This window comes from Lactuca serriola, chromosome 7 (genome assembly GCF_051521515.1).
Source record: "Lactuca serriola cultivar US96UC23 chromosome 7, Lser_US96UC23_V15, whole genome shotgun sequence".
Lineage (NCBI taxonomy): Eukaryota > Viridiplantae > Streptophyta > Magnoliopsida > Asterales > Asteraceae > Lactuca > Lactuca serriola.
Window position 1 is genome coordinate 145048461 of NC_136414.1, and position 19055 is coordinate 145067515.

The 19055-nt window shown below is 36.0% G+C and overlaps 1 protein-coding gene across 1 annotated transcript; it reads right to left on the bottom strand.

Moving 5' to 3' along the window:
• Nucleotides 1-1462: 1462 nt before the first annotated feature.
• Nucleotides 1463-4032, bottom strand: LOC145061199 (UDP-glycosyltransferase 85A8-like). The gene is made up of 3 exons (XM_079008619.1): nucleotides 3391-4032; nucleotides 2195-2772; nucleotides 1463-2007 (listed from the first exon to the last, which is right to left on the bottom strand). Exons 1-3 carry the CDS (start codon nucleotides 3905-3907, stop codon nucleotides 1651-1653), a joined length of 1452 nt encoding a protein of 483 aa, XP_078864745.1. The 5' UTR covers nucleotides 3908-4032; the 3' UTR covers nucleotides 1463-1650.
• Between the last annotated feature and the right edge of the window lie 15023 nt (nucleotides 4033-19055).

The following is a 19055-nucleotide window of genomic DNA, read 5'->3' on the forward strand; positions in this document are numbered from 1 at the left end:
TTACATAATTTCTACGCACTAAACGGAAAACAATTGAAAATTTCAAATGATTAGGGCACATTCAACCTATTGAGGATCTATGTCTTTCACGTATTGGCAACATATTATGAATTATCATCCTCGAAAATATTTCTTATAAAAATCAAATTCAATAGAATAAGAAACATACCTTGAAGATTGTTACTGCAAACAATCTTGAATCCTTCTTCAAATCTTTTGGCAGCTAGCACCACAAGCGCCGCACCTCTAGTGGTTCACACCCAAGACTAGCAACTAAGGATTGTGGAGATGGAGGAGGTGATTTTCGGCTAGATATCTTCTAGAGAAAGGAGTATTGGATTATATAACCATAGGGGTCTGGTTATAGTGCAGCCAGGAAACCCTAGATAAACTCAAACCCAATATAATAATATTATCTTGAATCAGGTAATTATCTAACTTCCTAATTATATACCAAGGATAATTATATAAACCCTAAGACTCCTTAAAACAATCCATATCCTCATGGAGGGTTCTAGAATGCCTCTTGCTCAACTGTTGAACAATTGCACTTCAGTCCCTACAGTTTTAATTATTTTATTTAATTACTGAATTAACTCCAATTATTTTCTGATTAAATTAATCAAACAATATGATTTCTAATATATTATTTTCATAACTTATTAATAAATCAATTATTTCAATTTATTATGCGAATAATAAATTAACCTCACTCTCCACAATAATCTTGTCTAATTGCTAAGTTTTAGGGCAACCCAAAATAACTCTGCTACTATCAATTCAAGTTTATAATAATTATAGTTATGGACTTAGACACCTAATTTAACAGTTGGAAAAACATAACCTTGCCGTAGAAAACTACGCTCCAATCCATCAGTTGAGCACCCATCCTCAGACTGCAACCCTCAGGTCGATCATCACATATGCTTCATACATAAACCCTACGAATCAAATTAACATTACTTTGAACAAGGTCTTCAACACCTTAAGATCAACTAACTCGTACAAATCTATACCATTCAAAACCAAACTACCATGGCCACCAAGGCCCGAACGAATACCAAACTTATCTTCATCCTGGTCATTTATATTAAACAACTTTTATTGTGACAAATTATTAGGAAAATTCAACATTGAAAATAAATTCATGTAGTCATTCGATGAACATGGTCATACTTTGCTTAACTATGTGTCTCTAAAGATAGACAATTGTTATAATAAACAATTTTTTGTGACAAATTATTAGCAAAATATCACACTTAAAATATCAAATTGACATTCATTCGATTTTGATTTTAATGATCATTGGAAAAAAAACAAACTTTTACTATTTTTGAAAAATGTGTTTCATTGAATTTTATAAAATAATGTATTTTAAATACTAAAAAATTGTATGAAAAATCCAATTAAATTAATGTAGCTCACCGGATGGCCTAATAATAATATTTAAATATATAATATGTTGTTGCAAATCTTTTCATGTTTTAAAAGTAAACAATACATCATCCGCATTTTTCATTTATTTATGATGGATTTAAAACGATCGCAATATCTTTTTGATGATGTTTAAGCTGCCGGAAAAGAAACAATTTAACTGAGTGGTTTTTTTCCAAAACTTTTGTTGACATATTGACCAATAGCAACCAAATATCAACTGCACTTCCTTAAAAGAACCTCACTGATTAATTTTTCAAAGTTGAGATAAGACGATCCAGCAATAGCAACGGCTTCTTCTGCTTCCTTCTTCCACTCCAAAGCCTTACTTTTCATAATCTTCCCTTTCTTCCCATCCATCATATCCCTCACCTGAGCCTCCACCTCCTCTCTCTTAACATCTGTATCAATTTCAATTCCAATCCCCCACTCTACACAACTATACCGACAATTTGTTTGTTGCTCTGCAAAAAACGGCCAACAAATCACTGGAACACTGCTGCTAATACTCTCAATAGTTGAGTTCCATCCACTATGAGTCAAGAATACCCCGATTGCTGAATGCCTCAAAACCTTCATATGCAGATCAATAAAGAAGTATATCAATGTCATGACAAGAAAACAACCATCAACATTAAACGTAGTCAAACAAGGTTAAATGACTTAAATATATGTTCAATAAATTTCTATTTATCTTTGTATTATTACTTTGTTTCTATGTGAAAGTTTTCTAGATTATAAAAAACGTTACATAAAGTACCTGTTCTTGAGGACACCAACTAGTCACCAAGCCTCTCTCTTTTGTCTCATCCACAAACTCTTGTGGCATCAAGGCCTCTTTGCCTCCCACAATGTCCGGCCTAGTTATCCATAAGAAATTCTTCTTGCTATTAGCAAGACCCCACCCAAACTCGATGAGTTGTTCTTTTGTCATTACTGTAATACTTCCAAAGTTCACGTAAACAACCGACCCAAGATCTTTTGTGTCTAGCCACCTGATGCAATTATCATTTTCTTTCCAAAGGTTGGATCCAATGTCTTTGAGCCGATCATCATGAATATGTTGTTGCATCAAGTGTAGCGGGCCTATGGTGTAGGTTCGTGGGTTTATCTCAATTAAAGGGTTAACACTATCTTGTTCTAAGGCATCAAATGTGTTGAGCACAATAGCCGTGCCCCTAGGAAGAGTTTCTGCTTCGGTCATAAGATAGTTGAACAAGATATCGTTTATGTCTGTGGTTCGAATGAAGCTCGGTAAATCCCTTAGTCGTATGTTATTCATTCCAGGAATCCAATCCAAACTTGTTTCCAAATACTCACTTGTTATGTCGTTCATATCTGTAATATTTAGTTAATTACCATTGTGCATGTAAAGTTACAATCCTAATTTAACAATAGATAGAGTATCACAATAAATAGTTTAATGAGGTAGAACTAATAATCGGAAAATGGACTAAACTAACAATGGTTATATTGTTAACTTGACATTAATAGATTTAGAGTTAAATTATATTAACTTTGTTCGAAAGGAAAAATTAAGCCTTTTTAATTCTTTTAGAATATGTTTTATTTGTATTTTATAAAGTTTACCAGACTATATAAATCTTATTTCAAATCATATTCAATTAAACCTGACATGCTTAGGAATTAATGTTTAATGTGATATCCTTAATTGAAATTACATATTTAATTAATGAAATGCCTTACAGCATTAAAATAATACCGCTTAAAATTCCATATCCAATGACCAAAGCGACAAAGGATGCCCACTTGACATCTCGACATCTCCGTTTATATTGGTGAACATGAAATACTCAATTTACTATTACAGTAAAAAAATCAAATTACTTTATAGCACAGGGCTTATCCACTGTATGGACCGACTCTAACAGTGTCAGTGGGGGCACATCGGATAGGATACAACTAAGAGAAGTACAATATGGACAAAAAATTTACCTTTGAGGGGAGTATACCCTCTCTGAAGAAGTTCACGATAACGAGTGTAACCCAAAAGCCCGCAGGCACTTGGCGTCCAGAACAGTACTTCCGGCAACCCGAACCTCTCGGCAGCTTTAAGCGTAAAGCTCATGCACCCGTCGGATATAATACAACTCACTGGGGGCACATCGGACTCCTCACCACCATTAAGCTTAGTGATAAGCTCACAGAAAGGTTCCAGACAGTGCTTAGGAACAGATTCACAGATGTCAGGGATTGACTGGGTGGCTTCAGCGTCAGATGGCGGAAGACCATCGGGAATGGAGTGAAAACGAAAATCTTGGAGGCCTTTGAGGGAGGAAGGACCTCGGGATCTGAGTAGGCGCTTATGGTTGTAGTGGGTGTTGACGAAGGAGATATGGAAGCCCTTACAGTGAAGGAGCTTCGCAAGTTTCATCATGGGGTTGATGTGGCCTTGTGCTGGATAGGGGATACATATGGCATGTGGCTTCCCCAGTTCTGCTTCGGAACCCATCTGATGCAAATATGCAATACCTCTTTGTGTTTAGTGAGGGGGAAGGAAAGTATTGTTGTTGGTGGAATTTATACGAGGGTCAGTATGGGCACAACGGGAGTTTTGCTTTGAAGTTTGACATGGTTTAAATCGAAGACCTCGTTCAAGATATTATACAATACGAAAACCCATGTTGTGCTTTTCGAAAAGTTTATTTTTAATTATTTATCCACAATTATTATCTATATTTTTATTACATGCCATACTTGCCGCTAAACTTGTTAAGTAACCGTTTACATAAAAATAAATAATAGTAAACAACACATATAAAATTATTAATTATGTAAAAAATTGCCGCTTTAAGTTAGGTCTCACAATCGACTAGGGGTAAGCATATTAACCGAAAAACCGAACCAAAACCAAATTAACCAATATAACTGAACCATAATAACCAAACCATTTTAAAAACCGTTGGATCGGTTTCTGATTTTTGTTAACCAATAATTAACGGTTCGGTTATGGTTTTATAGGTCAACCGAACCATTATTAACCAAACCGCTAACTTTATATTTTAATATATAAAAATTATAGATTATATATAAAATAATATAGTCAAACTTATTTAAGACCCATTAAACTTTCAAAATATAATTTATTAATCTTCACTTATTATGAGACAAACGAGCAATCAAACGATCAAAGACTGATCATGCAGACATAGACAATCTTTCAATCAAGCATTGAGTTAGATTATTAATTAATGTTGTAATTCTTAATTGGCTAATTCTACAATTTGTAAGCATTATTCACAATTAGTTTAATTTTGACACTCATAATCCTAATCCGAGACTTTATAGACATATTTAAAGGATTTTTTGACTTTATAATCAAGAATTCTAGGTAAGTTAAGTTTTTGGTTATTTTTTACTTTGTGATATATTAAGAATGTATTCTTTTTTTTTGGCTTTTTTTTATTTACTGTTTTTTACTTAATCACATTGAATGTATATGAGTGATTGACTTTTTTTTTTTTATCTATATAACACATAATATGAATGTTTGATTATTTTATTTTATAGTTTTTGATTTAATCACATTGAACATATATGAATGTTTGGCTTTATTTTAATGTTAATATCAATTATCATTGTATAAAATTAGTAATGTCAATTTTTTTTAATGTTTTATATTTTTACTGAATGTTTTTTATTTTGTATGTAACCATGTGTTATCTCACTCTGAGTATCAAATGCACTCATTTCTTCTATTACTATAAGCTAGGTTATAAACATTGACGTCGAGGAATTTTTTGTATTCTCTTTTCATTTTTTATGCCAATATACTTTTTCGATTTATATTAATTTGAACATTTGTGGTTAACCAATATTAACCATTAACCAAAACCGTTAACCGACAAAAACCACTAACCATTACCAATATTAACCATACTCAATGGCTACCAAAATGCATTAACCAATCATAATGGTTATGGTTTGTTTTTGACCAATAACCGAACCAAACCGCCCCATACACACCCCTACAATCGACGTGACTTGGCATGGCTTGAAAAAACTTGAAGTTTGATATTGCCGTCAAGTAACGCCTAACATTATCTAGAACATTGATATTTGCAATATGGCTTCTTCAAAATGCTTTTAACTTTAAAATTAAATTACCAACTTACTCTTAATCTCTCTTTCACCCAATAAAATATTATTATAATTTTAATTTTTAATTACACATAGATTTTTTTTGTTTCTATCCTAAGAAAAGTATTCATAATTAACTATTATTTTAATATGCTAATAAAAATTCTACTCATTCATTAAAATGTCACTTTGTAATTAAATATTATATTAAATAGTTTAAAATGTACAAAATTACAAAAATGTCTCTTTTGTATGTAATTTTTCCAAGTTTTGGTCCAAACCTCGACTTTTTTGAATTGGTGGTTCTTTTGACCATGTTTAATTGTGATTTTGGTCCTTCAGAAAACTGAAAAGACTAAAATGTCTTTCTGATAAATTTTTTATATTTCCTCTATTTCATTTAAAACTTTTATTAATTAAAAATATAGGGCCCATCTCTCTTTCTCTCTCTCTCTCTCTCTCATTTGACGTTTGTAGATTTGAGAACTAGTGAAGCTAGCATTCTCTCGATTACTCGTCCAACCGAAGGCATATGTGTGTGAGTATGTCGATTTCAACAACTTCTACCATGGATTTGTAGGTGTGTATGTGTGTGTGCCGATTTCAACAACCACCTTCGTCATCGTGGGCTACCCCCGAAAAAGGTAGCTGAAGCTTCCAATCATAAGACCTGGACATGAAGTTTCCAATTTACTAGACCTAGATATGAAATCTTTCTCTCTCTCTCTCTCTCTCTCTCTTTCTGCAGTTATCTGTATTTCTTCTCCTTACCACAGATCAATCACTGACATCCATCGATTTGTTCCAACCATTGGTTCAATAATCATGTGTTGTATTTGTGACCTTCTCTTCGGAATAAAAAACTCGCATATAGTTAGGTTTTGATGGGCAGTAGATCATTTAGAAGAAAAAAAGATGCAACTAAGTTTGATACAACATTTCATATTTTGATATAGTTCTGATTTTTTTTAATACTTGGATTGAAATCATCGATTTGTTCACACCAATTACAAAGAATATAAGGAAATGGGGTTGAGTATATGATAAACCCTTATCATGTGTGTGGGTTTTTCTCACGATTTCAACAGATTTTATCAAAATTTGATTTTTGTTAGGTTGAACTTTTGATTCCGAGTTCGATTTTAATATTAGGTTTGATTATGGTTTAGGGTTTAGTCGGATAAGACACAATGGTTTGATATTAGATGGGTGGTGATAGTTGTGGTGGGGTAATATGCAACTATGTTTATAGCTTCGGAAAGTATTAAAGTTGAAGATACTACAATCGTTGATGTAGAAGACAGTGAACGGTACAAACCCCAATTAGGTATGCACATATCTGCTCGTTTTTGTTTTCCATATATTTTGATTTGGAAGGGAAGATGAAGTTCATCACAACCAACCATCACCACCAAAGACTTATTTTGTTCCTCACCAGCTTCGTCTTTTTCCATATCTATATTTTTCCATGGATTTAAAAAAAGAAGGAGAAGGAAAACATAAATATTGGGTAAGGGTTGCGGACAAAGATTTGGGTTGTAGGTTGGCTCATAATGGTGGTTATTGGTAGGTTTAGTTGCAAGGAACAGGAACAATGGGAAGGGAGTGTGTTTTTTTGATTGTATGTGTATGTATATGTTCTCGGGTATCCACACACACATACACCACACATAGAGGTGGGCCCCTTTTTATTTTTTAATTATTAAAATAAATAAATAAATATTATATTCTAAAAATGAAAGAAAAATAGAAAATAAATACCTCAAGGGTATTAAAGTCATCTTATTTTACTGAGTGACCAAATTTGCAATGAATCTAACTCAAAAGGACCACGAAGCCAAAAAATCGAGGTTTGAACTAAACCTCAGAAAAAAAAGCATACCATAAGGACTATTTTTGCAATTTTTCATTTAAAATGTAATAAACTTTTGGATATACTTGGAGTGAATATATCATTTATATACTCTGTATACATCCTTAGCAATAAGGTACTTCTTTTTCATTCCATATTAACCACCCCTATTTTATTGTTTGTCATATTTAGTCCCTATCAACATTTTAGGAATCAAAGGTTTGCCACAATAGTTTTAGAAGTTGACAGTTTTGGTCCCTGATTTGTCTTATTCGACCTTATACTTTATGGTTTGGCTTGTTTGATTGATATCCCTTGCATAAATGGTCTGTGAATTTTGTTCAGGTTGACACTTTTGGTTCTTATATGGCTTTTATTATTATGCACCCTTATTTATTTAGTTTTCTATCTTGCACGTTTGTCATAAGTTAGATAAATGATCCCTACATTTTGCTGACTTATTAAGAAATCGTTGACTTTTCATTTTTTTATTTGTTTTTGTTGTTTTAAATTCACCAATTTTTGGGTTTTTTTTTAAATAAACAAAGTGTCTTGGGCAATGCACAGGATCACCGACTAGTTAAACTTACTTTATCACCTTCAGAATTATATCTTTTAGACAAAATTGAAAAATATGCCCTGTGGTTGACAAAATTATGTGGTTTTGGTCTAAAATGTTTTGGTGGTGCACCAATGGTCCAAAATTGAATCTTTTTTTTTCTTATTTTTGGTCTCTATCAACATGAAAAAACTATTCTACCCCTTATATATATATATATATATATATATATATATATATATATATATATATAATCCTGTTCTACAACCTCTCCCCCCTCCTTAGTTCAACTCCACTACCACCTCTATAACTTCACTGCTACCTCCATGTTTATTATCATTCCTAATTCAAGAAACCAAATTTGCAAAGAAATGTTGGATTGTTTTTCTGGTGGTCTATTTTTCTAAGAAGTGGGTTTTGATTTTGGTTTAGATTTGAAGACGATTTCAGAGTTATTATTATTATTATTATTATTATTATTATTATTATTATTATTATTATTTTTGCATCTATACATCTTGTTGTTCCTCTATATTTGTTCATCTTGTTCCTTGTCCAGATCATAAGAGATTTATGTTAAATACATCATCACTATATCTCTCTCTATATAATTTTGGTTTGAGATGAATATATGAAATATATCATCACTGTTACCACAATAGAAGAAGTAAGCCATCGGCGACCACAGTTGGCCGTGGGATGTGGGGCTTCTGTCGTCGTTGGAAGTAAGATTGGAGCCTTGGCTTCACCTTGCCCGACTTATTCCACCCCTGCTTCTTACATGGCCTTTGTTGGAAAGAACTGGACTTGCACCTTATCAAAACCCAACTCAGCCTTCCATTCAAATTCATCGTCAGAGCTAGGATCTTCACTTTATGTGTTGTCATCTATTGTATCTGTCCACCAAATTGTTGTCATATGATTTCCTCCAGCAGTAGCATTAAATTGAAGACCATCACAGCTTCCTTAACTCCTTAATTTATATATCCGACAAGCCACAAGAACCCATATCCCTTTCCCTTTACATATCTCTCGTTTTCTACTCCATTATCAACTTTTGATTTTGGTTTCTAAAACAAGATTAGAAACAAATTTTGGATTTCATTTTAGTGGAGAATTCGATATGACGTCTTCAGTTTTTGGATTTGATTTGGGGATTTAAGTTTAACTGTGGTGGCTACTGTCTTCAAGGTTGGACGATGGTGGGTGGGGGGAGAGGGAGAAAGAGAGAGACAGAGAGACAAAGACAGAGAGATCGATAGTTTATGCAGTGAGAGGTGGGTTGTTGTCGCCGTTGAAGGCTAGGCCTTCGGTGGAGACTATACATCGATATAGTAAGAGGGGTGGGGACTGGGGAATATGACTTAGGTGGGGCATTTGGGATTTTTTTTGATATATTTAATTAAAAAATAAGAAATATTAAAGAAAATAGATAAAAAGAAATTAAAAAACAATTCTAAGGGCATATTCATCATTTTAGGTTGGGTATGGATCAAAATCACACAGAAATCTCAACCGTAGGGATGAGATCCACATAATGTATACATTTTTGGAACAGTGGTACACCAATAAAACTTTTTGGATCAAAACCACATAAATTTGCCAACTGTAGAGACAATTTTTGCAATTTTGTCTGTCTTTTATTAGAACGTTGCAATTTTTTACCCATTAGATATTAATTTATCACCTTCAAAATTATATCATTAAACATTGATCGAATAAGAAATAAAATTGAATTATGAAAGATCTAACAATGTCTTGGTTAGAGTGCCTTAAAAACTGTTAATGTTTTTTGATTTACGTATTTGATTTATTTAACTTTTTAAACTGTCGTTTTAAATGTCTTTATTCTATTAAATGAATCAATTTTTTTAAAGGTTCTAAAAAGCTCGTCAGGGCTCTGCCATGGCATGCCATCATTCCAAGGTTTGTACCTGTCGCCAAGCCTTACCAAAATGGCACCTTAACTCATATATGTGTATACAAATAAATAATAGTTGAAAATACATATAAAAATACTAATTATATACAAAATTTTCGCCTTAAGTCACACCTTCGAACGACGTGGATCGCCAAGGCTTGGAAAATCTTGATGATTGACATTGCCGATAAGTCATGTTGGATTAGGTGTCTAAGCCCATAACTATAATTAGTGTAAACTTGAATTGATACTAGCACAATCCTTTAAGGTTGCCTTCAAACCTAAAAATTGGACAAGATGTTTTTAGAGAGAGAGTTTGATTTATTATTTGATTAATAAATTGAAATAAATAATTTATTAATATATTATGAGAATTATATATTAATTATATGTAACACCCTATTCCAAATCAATTCCTAATTCGAGGCTGTAGCCCGAAGAGCGGTCATCATAAGGATTAGGTCCTTTGAAAAGGTGAGAGTTAGGCCCATTTGGATGTGGGTAATGAAGATATGTGACCCAATATTTTAGTTTGCACTTTGGAGTCAAGGGGTAAAATGGGAATGTAGTGTTTTAGACTTCTTTTATGAATTATGGATTTTAGTTTGATGTGTTTTATGTCAAAAGTAGTTAGATAGGGTTTTTAGAGCTCCTCAATACCTTTCTGTGGATATAAAGAACGTCGAAAACGGAGTTAGAACGAAGAAGTTATGACTGTTTGAAGTTTGGGTGGTTTTGGGCCAAGCTGAGTACGTTGGAAGTACAAAAAGGTGTACGTTGGGCGTACTAATGGAATCTGGAGTACACTAGGCATACCAGGAGTACGTTGGGTGTACGCAATTAGTGCCCAAACCCTAATTTCGTGGTTAGCCCTATTTAAGCTCCTTAACTCCCCCAAACCCACTCCATTCTCAGACTCCACCCCTCCAACACCCCTTTCATGAAACCCTAACCTTAGATGAGCCTTGTAAGCTAAAAGAAGGTGATTTTGAGTGCTTTGGAGTATGCATGGTGCACCTTGGAGAAGAAGGAACTTCTTGTAGAACTGTTGGTTGCATTGGAGCTTGTAGATCTGGACTTTGTTCACCTTGATCTATCTTTTAGAGTTATAATGTTTGAATCTTGATGATGCATTTTGGTCATTTTAGTGCATAAAATTTAGATCTTGAAAGTTTGTGACCTTGTTATGGATAAAGTTGTAAACTTTATCTATCTAAACATCATTATGATTCATATATGAAGGTTGGAGACTTAGACTTAATGGATTAAGTTGAAAAAGATGCACGTTGGTCCCAGATGATGCTTAAAGGCTAGATATTGGTGGTTTGGACCATTCTAATGGATAAAGTTGGAAACTATATCCATTATGGAGCTTTTAGGATCCATAAAAATGTAATATTGATCCTATATACCTTCCATGAGAGTATCATGATTTCTTAATGGATTAATAAGTTAAGGTTTTAGCTTTTGGACCTTTTCTAGACATGGAAAGTCATAAAGGTGGAAACTTTTATGAATTAGAATGATGTTGTAGGACTAGATCTGAGTGTTGGATGAAAGGACTTATGAGATTAAGCACTTAATGGAAAAGTGCCATTTGGCCGGGTACGTCAGGCGTACCTTTAACTACGCTGCACGTACTCGTATGGGGTCCCGATTTTGGTTGGTAAGTACGCCATGCGTACGAGCTGAGTACGATGGGCGTACCAAGCCTGAAGTTTGATTTGTTGACTTTGACTTCCGTTAACCGTTACTTGAGGGTTTTGGCCTATTAACTAAGATTTTATCTGGTTCTGGTATTCATAGCTCGGAAAAGCCGACATGGTAGCAGCTAAGGATTTCTTCCGGGGAGCTTCTACATTCGAGGTGAGTCTCCTCACTGTTTGTATGGGTCGAAGGCACCAATACAGGCCCATTTGGTTTATGTGTTGTAGGAAGACCAGGGGGTTAGCCCTAGGCATTATGTATGAAAGACCTGAATTAGCTCCTGGCACACTATATGCTATTATGTATGATAGGAAGATCTGGGGGTTAACCCTAGGCATTATGAAAGAAAGACGAAGAGGTGGCTCCTGGCACACATTATGCTAATTAGCTAAGTAGAGTAGTATGTATGCAAATTGTCTTTGTGATGCTTGCATGGAAAACTAGGAGGTGGCTCTTGGTACTTGTTTGTAAGACCCAGGGGGTGGCCCCCGGCTTGGCAAGAAAGACCACGTGGCGGCCTGTGGCATAATAGCAAGACTATGTGTCAGCACATAACCTCTTTGTTGATTATGATATATGAATGATATGTATGGCTCATGGTTATGTATGGCAGTATGTGATTTATGTGCTTATATGACTAGACAATATCCGGTTGAAAGAGACCGAAGGGGTAGGCCAGCACCAAGATTGTGACAACCGTCAACTTTCGGTCAAGTCAAAGTCAACTAAAAGTCAACAAGTCAAACCGGTCAACTCAAATTGCCGTGAGTACTAGAGTTTACGTTACGTAACTTCTAAACAACTCTCTATTTTAATGAGAGATCATAAATCGAAAAGTGCGTTCACCTAAATCTCCTTAACCTGAAACGGTGGTACGTAGAAAGCCAAACCGATACGACAATGTTACATACTCATCGGGAGTATGCAAGATCCCTAATCAAGGCTTAACGGGGTTTAAGGACCTTGCAGTGCGTAGCCGGACACTCAAAAAGGTCACCAGTGAAATCTCTCCCACATATCTCTAAGTATGTGAAACCTCTCCCACATATCTCTAAGTATGTGAAATCTCTCCCACATATCTCTTTGTATGCGAAATCTCTCCAAGTATGTCAATTCTCTCCCAAATCTCTCCAAGTATGTCAAATCTCTCCCAAATCTCTCTAAGTATGTGAAATCTCTCTCACATATCTCTTTGTATGTGAAATCTCTCCCACATATCTCTTTGTATGCGAAATCTCTCCAAGTATGTCAATTCTCTCCCAAATCTCTCCAAGTATGTCAAATCTCTCCCAAATCTCTCTAAGTATGTGAAATCTCTCTCACATATCTCTTTGTATGTGAAATCTCTCCCACATATCTCTTTGTATGCGAAATCTCTCCAAGTATGTCAAATCTCTCCCAAATCTCTCCAAGTATATCAAATCTCTCCCAAATCTCTCTAAGTATGTGAAATCTCTCTCACATATCTCTTTGTATGTGAAATCTCTCCAAGTATGTCAAATCTCTCCCAAATCTCTCTAAGTATGTGAAATCTCTCTCACGTATCTCTTCGTATGCGAAATCTCTCCAAGTACGTCAAATCTCTCCCAAATCTCTCTGAGAACGAGGAATCTCTCTCAAATCTCTCTCGAAATCTCTCCCAACTTTCTATAATCACTCGGGGCATCCCGACCCTCAAATTTGGCGAAAATAGCCCAAGAACGGAAGTCTACGCGAAAAACGGACTTAAGGAAACGAACCCTCCGAACCGAAAGTACTATTCATGAACCGAACCGAAAGCACTATTCATGAGGGTCTGAACCGAAAGTACTGTTCATGAGCTGAACCGAAACCACTGTTCATCCGAACCGGACCCGGCATTGAAGGAGATCCGAACCGAACCATGCAAGGAAGAAAGGTCCGAACCGAAAGTACTGTTCATCACTGTTCACAACAGTACCTTCGGTTCTGGCTTCCCTTCGGACCGAACCTGCTTCCGCTTCTCGCCTTCGCTTCGGATAGCTTCACCTCGGACCGAGCCACTCCTTCGCGCCTTCGCCTCCGGATTCAACCACCCGCGTCCGAACCAAGCCCCGCCTGACCGGACTTCGGCCTAGGGACCGAGCTTCGGCCTAGGTCCGAAGAAACTCGCTGGAAAATGCAATTTTCACCCCGTTTTTGCGTATTTTTGCGTTTTAAACCCATTTTTAATTATTTTAACATGGGATTTTCACCCAAAACCTTATTTTTAATTATAAGACCCCTAAATTAATGATTTAATCACATTTTAAGGATAAAATCTTATTTAAAAATATAAACAGTGATAAATTATGAGGCTCTATCCATTAAAATATAAACAGTGATAAATTATGACAAGTAAGGCCTATGCTCTTTTCCCACGAAATCAATCGATAAACTATAATAGGTATAGTTTAGGGTTATTAATATAACAAACACAATATTAAAGGTCTTACACTTACAAAAGAGTTATTGCCGCTATGGACGATTAAGATAATCTATAATAAGTATAGTTAAGCCATTATACCCCCACAAACGAACGCGTTAATTATAATCGGTATAGTTATGGTAAATACATATTACAAACAAAGTAATAAACTATAATAGGTATAGTTTATGTTTCATCTACCCTAGGAACTAAATTACAAGAAAGGAATTCACCATCACTTTCGATAAGCTATTCATATGCATAGTTCAGGTTCACTAATCTCTATTACTCCCCGGTGAACTATGATATGTATAGGTTATATTCACATTAACACATCATATAGGTTATATTCACCATCACTTTCGATAAGCTATTCATATGCATAGTTCAGGTTCACTAATCTCTATTACTCCCCGGTGAACTATGATATATATAGGTTATATTCACATTCACCATCACTTATGATATGTATAGGTTACACTCACCATCACCATCACTTTCGATAAGCTATTCATATGCATAGTTCAGGTTCACTAATCTCTATTACTCCCCGGTGAACTATGATATGTATAGGTTATATTCACATTCACCATCACTTATGATATGTATAGGTTACACTCACCATCACCATCACTTTTGATAAGCTATTCATATGCATAGTTCAGGTTCCCTAATCCCTATTACTCCCCAGTGAACTATGATATGTATAGGTTATAATCACAATAGATTTTCATATGGTTAGACTTCAACTATAATCGTTGAGCGTATATGCTTGAGTCATACAAGAATTTAGTCTGGATTGACTTGGAATTGGTGGTGCCCGCCTCATCTCCTATTCCTTGTTTGGTTGTGGACCTAGGGCGGACCCATTATATTCGACGTTTTATCTAACCTAAATCTTATATAACTTATATAGGCTGGACAATTATAGGGGAAATCTACGGGTAAATCTAGAATACATCAACGCATCGCTTAGAATTATTCTGTTTACACTTAACTAAGAAAATATTGGATTTTCTGGAAATCAAACTTCATCGATTTTTTTAAAAAAAAAAGGGAAAACGGTTTCTACTCCAAACAAAACTCTTATGAACTCACCAACTTAATTGTTGACACTTTTCAAAACTACTTGTATTCTCAGGAAATCAGTGAAACAGGAAAACTTCAGCGCTTTGAGGATGGGACGTTAAACCGTCAACAATTTATTTTTGTCATCATATTGTAATTGATTTTGAAACATGTAAACATATACTTTGATGTAACTTTTTCAATTATATTTATGATGGTTGTATTTACTTTGAGCACTATTATACATGTTGTTATGATACTGTACATGAAGTCCTCCACCCCTGGACGTTTCCGCCATCCTTGGTTTGGGGGTGTGACAAAGATATGCTAGGCGGTATGTTGATATGTATGGTATGTGGTATTTGGGGAAATCTCTAAGCTTCGTGCTTATGGTTTTCGGTTTTGGTTTCAGGTACCTCTAGTTTTCAAATAAAGGAGATAGAGATGATTGAAGCGCATATACCTATGTTTATAACGCCCGTTTATTTAAATAAATTAATAAATGTAAGTCCCGGACTAGTTTGTGAAGAATTTTGATAGCCGAGGGTAAAAGTGTACATTCTGGACTTAAATTGAAAAGATTTGAAGGCTTAAGGGTTTATTGGTGATTTAGGGATCTATAATGAAAGAAATTTATGGGATCAGGGTTTAAAAAGTAAGTTTTGGATTCAGTTTGTAAATATTTCTGAGGTCAGGGTCTATTTGGTATGTTTTGGATTTAGTTTGAAAACAAATTAGGATGGAGGGGCTGAAGTTTAATAAATTGATAAAAATGCCTGAAATGGCACACGGGATATACTCGTATCCCTTCCCCACACCGCATCCTTTAACCCTAAACCTAAACATTTTGTTCCAACCGCCACTACTCCTCATCTCACTATTTCGATCGGGAAAGGAGGCCGCCTACTGCCCCGCCAACGAGCGCCACCACGCCATGCTGCCGAAGAGGCGCTGTACAACCGATGAACCACCGAGCAGCCGTTGTGTTATCCCATTGAAGGCGGAAACCTCTCTTTGACATCATAGCAGCGAGGGATCTGGGAAAACCTCATATGTGGCGTCGCTAATATCATTCCCAGTGGAGGCTGCCACCCTCTCGCGTTTTGTTTTGTTCTGCCACCGCCATCCCGTTAGCCACTTAGCCATCGGAGAACCTCGATATGCCTCCAGTGGTTGCTGAGGATGAAGTCGGACGTGAGAGATCAGCTGTCCTCCAGTCACGAGCAACCCAACCACCATCAGAAGCCGCAATCACCGCCACATGTGTATTGCTGCCCTTTGACAACGACAAGGCCACAACCATCCACTTTGTTCCGGTTGCATCGTCACAAGCTTGTTGTTGCTGGAAGACTTCATGAATCGTATGGACTGACCAATGCCACCACCGTGAGGTGGTGGCTGCCATCGCAGTGTGCCACAAGGTGGGTGGCTAGGGTTATTTTGTAATGGGTTAAGGCATATGAGTGTTATTTCTGTGATGTATGATTGGGTTTGTTTGGCCAGAGAATCAGGAAAAGCCATTGCCACCACGAGCCACCGCCGGCCACGATGGTGTGGCTGTGTGTGTGTGTCTATTAGTTAGTGTGTGTATTTTGGATAAAAGCCTTGTAATTGTAATTAACATGGAATAATGAAAATAATAATAGTAACCACCACCGTAAGGTGGTGGCCGCTATCGTGAGCCGCCATTGATCACCACTACCCAAGGCGGTAGTGGGTGGTGCCCCACAAGCAAACCCTAATGGACCTAGCAAGACCCGAATGGGCTTAAAGACTTATTTGGGCCTATTGGGCCATGTTTGAGTGAAAAACCCTAATTATAAGTATTTTGGACTTGAACTTATTGGACCCACTTTTGGGCCATTGAGATTGGAATGTGTATTAAGCCCAATTTCTCCATATCAGTTATCTAGTAGAGTAAATGACTTAATGGATTAAGTCCTTAATGGGCTAAGTGAGAAAACCCTAATATTCACTTGGGCTTTGTGTTGGGCCATCCAAGAATAATCAAATGGACTAGAGTAATTAGTTGGGCTTTAGGGTATGACCCATATGAAGGATTGGGCCTAATTTGGAAAATTGGGCCATAGATGGGCCATAGTTTGGGCCTACATGGTTGTATGGTATTGGTCCCTTAGAATGAGACATGTTGGATTGGACTGAACAATTGGGCCTTAAGGGAAGTCCATGTAGAGGTTTGGGCCCAATTTGGAAAATTGGGCCATAGTTGGGCCTTGGTCCATTATTAGACTTTTGGGCCTTTGGTTTGGGCCTTGGGCTTGAGTCAAGCTAAGATAGGGGTAAAGTAGTCTTTTACCTAAGTATGGACTTATGGTTATAAGTTGGAACCCAATTATTAATTGGGTATTATTTTGATATTGATAGATCGGGAATCTGTCATCCAGCAACTATGGTTTTGTCAGTAGGACTTCAACAGTGTGAAGTGAGTTTCCTTCCAGTAGGAATGGGTCTACGGCCACAATGCCATCCCGTTTAGATTATAGTAGTTTAGTATGCTTGATGTATTTGTGATTCAGGCATGTCTATGTGTTATGAGTTCCTGACTGCGGTCCGATGCAGTATGCATTATATGTGTTTATGTTATATGTTATGATTATGTTATGCTATGTCTAGTTAGTTCCGGACTACGGTCCGATGCAGTGGGCAAGGCTCTAGTTAGTTCCGGACTACGGTCTGATGCAGTGGGCGAGGCCCTAGTTAGTTCCGGACTTCGGTCCGATGCAGTGGGCAAAGCCCTAGTTAGTTCCGGACTTCGGTCCGATGCAGTGGGCGAGGCCCTAGTTAGTTCAGAATTTCGATCCGATGCAGTGGGCGAGGCCGTAGTTAGTTCCGGACTTCGGTCCGATGCAGTGGGCAAGGCCCTAGTCAGTTTCGGACTTCGATCTGATGCAGTGGGCAAGGCCCAACATGTGCTTTATATGTTATTATATGGTATGTGGTATTTGGGGGAGCTCACTAAGCTTCTTTCTTACAGTTTCAGTTTTTGTTTCAGGTACTTCAGCTAGCAAAGGGATGGGTTCGGGATGATGGCAGGGCACACATCATAGTTTTAGCCTTGGAATTAGACTCGATATTTTTGACACGATCCTGACATCAGATTTGCTTTGATACATTTATTATGACATTTTGAGATACACGACATATGGTTTTTATTATATGATATTTGGATATTATGGTTTTAGTAATGTTTTCAAACGATATTTGGATATTATGGTTTTAGTAATGTTTTCAAACGAAATTTTTAGACTGTATTTGGGATGTTACAATGTTTTTCGCAATATGTGATTTCTAGGAATGAACTCTGATAAATGTTTTATTTGAAATGCTTTTCATTGTGTGAACCAAGTTAAAAATGTGTTTTAGCTATATTAAAAATGAAATTTTTGGTCATGAATTTTGGAATGTTACATTATAAATAGTAATATTAATTAATAATTAATCAGCAATTAATTAGAATTAATTTTGGGATTAATGGAATTAATTAAAAGTGCAGGGTCTAATGTGAAATTGCTCAATAGTTGAACAAAAAGACTCCTTATCCTTCCACCAAGAGGGTGGACAGTTTCTAGAGGAGAATATATGATTTGTGGATTATCCCATGTGGATAAATATGGAGCTGGATAATTGCCAATTTGAAATATTATTATTATATTCAAATTAGGATTATCAAGGGCTTCCTTGTTGTACTATATAAATGACCCTAGGCCTTTTATTGTCGGCCATCACTTCTTTCCAAGGATGATTGTTATTTGCTATAATAACAATAAGGTATGTAATCCTAAACCCTTTTATGTGTTTTCCGAAAATTACCTAGGGTTTCTAGGGTTCTTATTTTGATGTTCAGAGTAATAGTTTCAATAGAGAAAACATAGATCTTGTTTTAGGTTTCATGCACACTTATGAGTTTAAGTTTGTTTTGTTATGCCTAAAACCCGTCAATGGTATCAGAGCGTTTGGTTTGTTTTCA

Coding starts and splice junctions, on each gene's coding strand:
- LOC145061199 (XM_079008619.1), bottom strand. CDS start 3,907: ATGGGTTCCGAAGCAGAACTGGGGAAGCCACATGCCATATGTATCCCC. Junction 2,773..3,390: donor AGGGTATACTCCCCTCAAAG/GTAAATTTTTTG, acceptor TAAATATTACAG/ATATGAACGACATAACAAGT. Junction 2,008..2,194: donor GTTGGTGTCCTCAAGAACAG/GTACTTTATGTA, acceptor CTGCATATGAAG/GTTTTGAGGCATTCAGCAAT.